Genomic DNA, 5,534 nt, shown 5'->3' with positions numbered 1-5,534 from the left:
ATATATATATATATATATTATATAAAACAGCAAATAATTATGTTAATGTCATAAGAATCCAAGCTTTTCATGATACACATTTTTGAAATATCAGAACTCTATATCTGAAATTAGAAATGTCAGTGTGAACACATGTACCTCAGGGTGGAAAATTTTTACTAGCTTCATTCATTGAAATAACCTAGGAACAATGGCCACGCCTGCAGCAATGGGGATCCCTGTGTTCAGGCTGTGGTGTCTAAATATCACTCCCAACAAAAAGGAACCAGGATTCTTTGGAGGATTGGTCATTTCCAGGTCTTGGGCAGGAGATGTATAATATGAGCCTGAAACATCTTACCATACCAGAAAGCAAAGAAACTATCAAAGAAAAATGTCAAATGCAAGGACTTAAAGAGGCTCTGATAATCTGAGCATCCATAATAATAACCTGCAATGGATTAAAACACGACTCTATCTTAATCTGTGAATTCAAAATAACCTTAAAAAATGAAAGCTAATTGGTCACCTTTCTAGGATGCTAGAGAACCAAGCTATTATTTTGAAAACTAGTAAATAAGAATCAAACATTTATATTCCTTTTACTATGTATATGACTGGAATTGAGTAATCAAGTCATTGCCAAGGGAGACTGTACTCTAGAGAAGCATTCCAGCTCAAAAAGGATAAAATGACAAATTTAGAATATTGTCATTTTACAAAAACTAATGTAGATGGCAGTCACTGATAGCTGTTAATTCCACAAAAAGCAAAATAAGCTGACATTATGAGTTCCCTGAGGGTTTCCCTGTTGGCTCAGATGGGAAAGAATCTGCCTGCAATGCAGGAAACCCAGGTTCAATCATTTGGATGGCAGGATCCCCTGGAGAATGGAATGGCAACCCACTCCAGTATTTTTGCCTGGAGAATTTCATGGAGCACGCCATGGAAGCATGCCAGAGAAGCCTGGCGTGCTACAGCCCATGGGGTCACAAAGAGTTGGACACAGCTGAGCAACTAACACTTTCAAATGAGTTCCCTGGTGGAAGTGCTCTACCCATCTATTAAATATTTCTGCCAAAAAAACTACTAAAATCCTCTAAAATCTTACTTACCAATTTATAGGAAATACAGAGAAACAGAGGGGGAAAAAAAAACATTAAATGAAACAACAAGAATACAACCAGCAAAATCTAAAACTCAGGAAACTACAGGACAGACAATCTGACTTCTTTAACAAATAAATTCGGGGGTGAGGCATGCTGCAGTAACTAAATATGGATGAAAACTGACATAAGAGGCACCTCAACCAATCACATGATACAGGCCTCACCTGGATCTTGGGTCAAACAAATCAACTGTATAAGATTTTATAAGACAACCAGGGAAATCTGAACACTGAGGATTTGATTACTCACAAAACTGTGTTATGTGTTATAACTGATATGTGCTATGTTTTTAGAGTCTTTATTTTTTAGAGATGCATGTTTTAATATTTACAGACGAAATGATCTGTTGGGTTTGCTTCAAAATATATCTATACAGTAAGTTCCCTAAATACAAACCTTCACACTGCAAACTTTCAAAGATGTGAACAGGCATTTGCATGTCTAATATAAATTAGTTCACATGTTTGGTGCACTTTTCAAGATACCATATAATTAAAAATGTTTTATTATTTTTTGTGTTTATGTATTGTGTGAAAAATATTATAAATCTATTACAGTGCAGTATTAATACAGCTGATTGTGTTAGATGGGTATAACTCTTTATGTATACATTAAAATTTCCCCAATAACAACCTCTTAAAAGTTAACCTGGAAAATATTAAGAAATAAATAGAATCTGTAAAAATGTGTACCTTTTATTAAAATTTATTAAATTTATCATTTAAAATTTATTAAAATTACTTGGGTAGCTCAGATATTTTTCTTCTAAAGGTTTTATTTCCTTTGCTTTAATTTTTTTTTTTTAATATTTACAGTCGTCCCCCTCTTGCCTGCAGTTTTGCTTCCCACGGTTTCAGTTACCAGAGGTCAACTGAGGTTTAAAAATATTAAATGGAAAATTCCAGAAGCACACAATTCATAAGTTTTCAATTGTGAGTTGTTCTGAGAAGTAAGATGAAATCTCGCACCATCCTGCTCCATCCTCCCCAGGACAGGGATCATCATCCTTTGTCCAAAGTGTTCCACCCACTAGTCACTTAGTAGCCACTGAGATTATCAGATCCACTATCAGGGCACCAGAGTGCTTGTGTTCAAGTCCCCCTCATTTTATTTAATAACAAAGAGCCCCATATGCAACAGTAGTTATGCTGGCAGTTCATCTATGCCAAAGAGAAGCTGCAAGTGCTTCCTTTATATGAAAATTTGAAAGTTCTCTATTTAACAAGAAAAGCAAAATTCATAAGCCAAGGGTACTATTATCTATGGTCAGAAAAAATCTTCTATCCACAAAATTGTGAAGAACGAAAAAGAAATTCATGTTAGTTTTTCTGTCACACCTAAAACTGCAGACGTTATGGGCACAGTGCATGATAAGTGCTTTGTTAAGATGGAAAAGGCATTAAAATTGTACGATAAGATTCTGAGTGAGAAAACCCACATTCCCATCTTTCATTACAGTATATTGTTGTTATAATTGTTCTCTTTTATCATTAGTCACTGCTGTTAATCCCTTACTGTGCCTAATTTATAAATTAAACTTTATCTCATATATATATGAAAAAACATAGTTTATATAGGATGTGGTACTATCCACCGTTTCAGAAATCCACTAGGGGTCCTAGAACATAATCCCTGTGGATAAGAGGGGACTACTGTATTAAATTATTACACTTCTTTTTTGTAAAGAAGAAAATAAAAAATGAGCCTGAATCTCTTTATTCATTTAAGCTCTTTAAGTATTTAAAAATAACACATAAAATTATAACTAATGAAAGTACAAAATGAAAAGTAAAAGCTTGTATCTCTCCCTCCTATTCCTAAAAGGTAACCAGTGCCAATTTAGTTTATGATTTGTTCCAGAAAACAAAAGAGAGAGAGGGAGTGGGAAACCAGACAGCGTGTGTGTGCACACAGTACGTGTATGTGTGCCATAAGCACATAAATACAGGGACCATATTGGTTTTTTTCTTTGTTTTTTTCGAAATGAGAAATTTAATACATTTGTTGAAATTAACACTAAAGTACAAGTCTAAACAACACAAGATATGGAAGGAAAATGATGTCTCTTCTATTTATTTATTTTAATTGGAGGCTAATCACTTTACAGTATTGTAGTGGGTTTTGCCATACATTGACATGAATCAGCCATGGGTGTACATGTGTTCCCCATCCTGAACCCCACTCCCACCTCCCTCCCCATCCCATCTCTCAGGGTCGTCCCAATGCACCAGCCCTGAGCACCCTGTCTCATGCATCGAACCTGGACTGACAATCTGTTTCACATATGATAGTACACATGTTTCGATACTATTCTCTCAAATCATCTCACCCTCGCCTTCTCCCACAGAGTCCAGCAGACTGTTCTATACATCTGTGACTCTTCTGCTGTCTCGCATATAGGGTCATCGTTACCATCTTTCTAAATTCCATGGAATATTACTCAGCCATTAAAAAGAATACATTTGAATCAGTTCTAATGAGGTGGATGAAACTGGAGCCTATTATACAGAGTGAAGTAAGTTAGAAAGAAAAACACCAATTCAGGACCATATTGTTCTATACCTTACTTTTTTCGCTGAATACAACATACATTAACACATCACTCTACCTCACTTACCTCACTTTTAATAGCATACTGTTTCTACAGTATGGATACATTATAATTAAACTATTCTATTATTGACTACTTAAAATGTTCCATTTTATGATTACTGCAAACAATGCTAATAGATACCTTCCAAATGCTTCTAGGAAAATAAATTATTTGGGATAACTAAGAGAAAGTTCATCACACAAGAATAAAGTTTTTGTAGGCCCATACATCATACCAACTATGTGTAACAACCAAAATATACACTTTTTTAGAAAACTGGCTATTATACATGGAAAGAGCTATGCAATGTGGGAATATTCTGTATGCTTCACTTTAATATATATGAAATTAGAATAGTATGGTAATCTTATATACCTTGATATATAGCTATGAGAGTAAAAACATGTGTGAAATCTTCTTAGTACTACTAAAATTATGATAACAAAATGCCAGATTCAATTACAGGTAGTAAGTGACTGAACTTCTAGCCACATAAAAAATTTTGACGCTGATTTCTCAAAGCTGAAAAGTAAGTCTGGCAACGAAGAGGGCAGGGGTGGGGGGGGGCGGCGGTGTGTGTGTGTGTGTGTATTATCTAAGTATATGTTATCTATTCAGAAACGGCCTTTTAAAAAAAGAGAAAGAGAAACACATAAAATTTCCTACCTTGATGTTCATCATCCTCCTTTGGTGTCTGTTCTAATAACGTGTCCAATGCTCTGGTGTAATCTTTCATTACCCAGTAAGCAAGACTACGGAGGAAAGGATCAGGATGTAATCTTTCACAATCGAATCCTGAGCCATCCTTTTGGCAACCCAAAATCTTCTGATTTAGGATGGACAGATAAGTGGAAGAAGTCTCAAAATCAGATTCATATAAACGGGCAATCACCATGGCTAGCTGGATATCTTCCATTTTTTCAAGACATACCTATAAATTTAAATATTAATAAATATTTATTTAATGATAATTATTTAGAGAGATGAAATATCCCACTGAACTCCTGAAATTATCCACTATTTATATTATCAGAGTAGAGGAAAGAGGTCCAGAGGTTGAGAGAGTGATTAAGAAATAGCAAGAAATTTAAGAAACTAGAACTTAGTTTGCCGGCAGAAATATCAATAACCTCAGATATGCAAATGATACCACCCATATGGCAGAAAGTGAAGAGGAACTAAAAAGCCTCTTGATGAAAATGAAAGAGGAGAGTGAAAAAGTTGGCTTAAAGCTCAACATTCAGAAAACTAAGAACACAGCATCTGGTCCCATCACTTCATGGGAAATAGATGGGGAAATAGACGGCAAAACAGTAGAAACAGTGTCAGACTTTATTTTTCGGGGCTCCAAAATCACTGCAGATGGCGATTGCAGCCATGAAATTAAAAGACGCTTACTCCTTGGAAGGAAAGTTATGAGCAACCTAGATAGCATATTGAAAAGCAGAGACATTACTTTGCCAACAAAGGTCCATCTAGTCAAGGCTACGGTTTTTCCAGTGGTCATGTATGGATGTGAGAGTTACACTGTGAAGAAAGCTGAGCACTGAAGAATTAATGCTTTTGAACTGTGGTGTTGGAGAAGACTCTTGAGAATCCCTTGGACTGCAAGGAGATCCAACCAGTCAATCCTAAAGGAGATCAGTCCTGGGTGTTCATTGGAAGGACTGATGCTGAGGCTGAAACTCCAAAACTTTGGCCACCTCATGCAAAAAGTTGACTCATTGGAAAAGACCCTGATGCTGGGAGGGATTGAGGGCAGGAGGAGAAGGGGACTATAGAGGATGAGATGG

General features: G+C 35.9%; 1 protein-coding gene across 1 annotated transcript in view; it reads right to left on the bottom strand.

Annotated features, from left to right (window-relative positions):
• DMXL2 (Dmx-like 2) overlaps positions 1-5,534 on the bottom strand; it is a gene marked incomplete at its 5' end in the record, with an annotated part of 169,766 nt that overhangs the window by 35,798 nt on the left and 128,434 nt on the right. The window contains one exon of the mRNA XM_010839555.1: positions 4,408-4,672. Within this exon, the coding sequence (XP_010837857.1) occupies positions 4,408-4,672 (265 nt within the window). The remainder of the gene's footprint in view (positions 1-4,407; positions 4,673-5,534) is intronic.

Source organism: Bison bison, unplaced genomic scaffold (assembly GCF_000754665.1).
Source record: "Bison bison bison isolate TAMUID 2011002044 unplaced genomic scaffold, Bison_UMD1.0 scf7180017864118, whole genome shotgun sequence".
NCBI classification, from domain to species: Eukaryota; Metazoa; Chordata; class Mammalia; order Artiodactyla; family Bovidae; genus Bison; species Bison bison.
The sequence above is the reverse complement of the archived record's forward strand: the minus strand, read 5'-3'. Positions and strand labels throughout refer to the sequence as shown.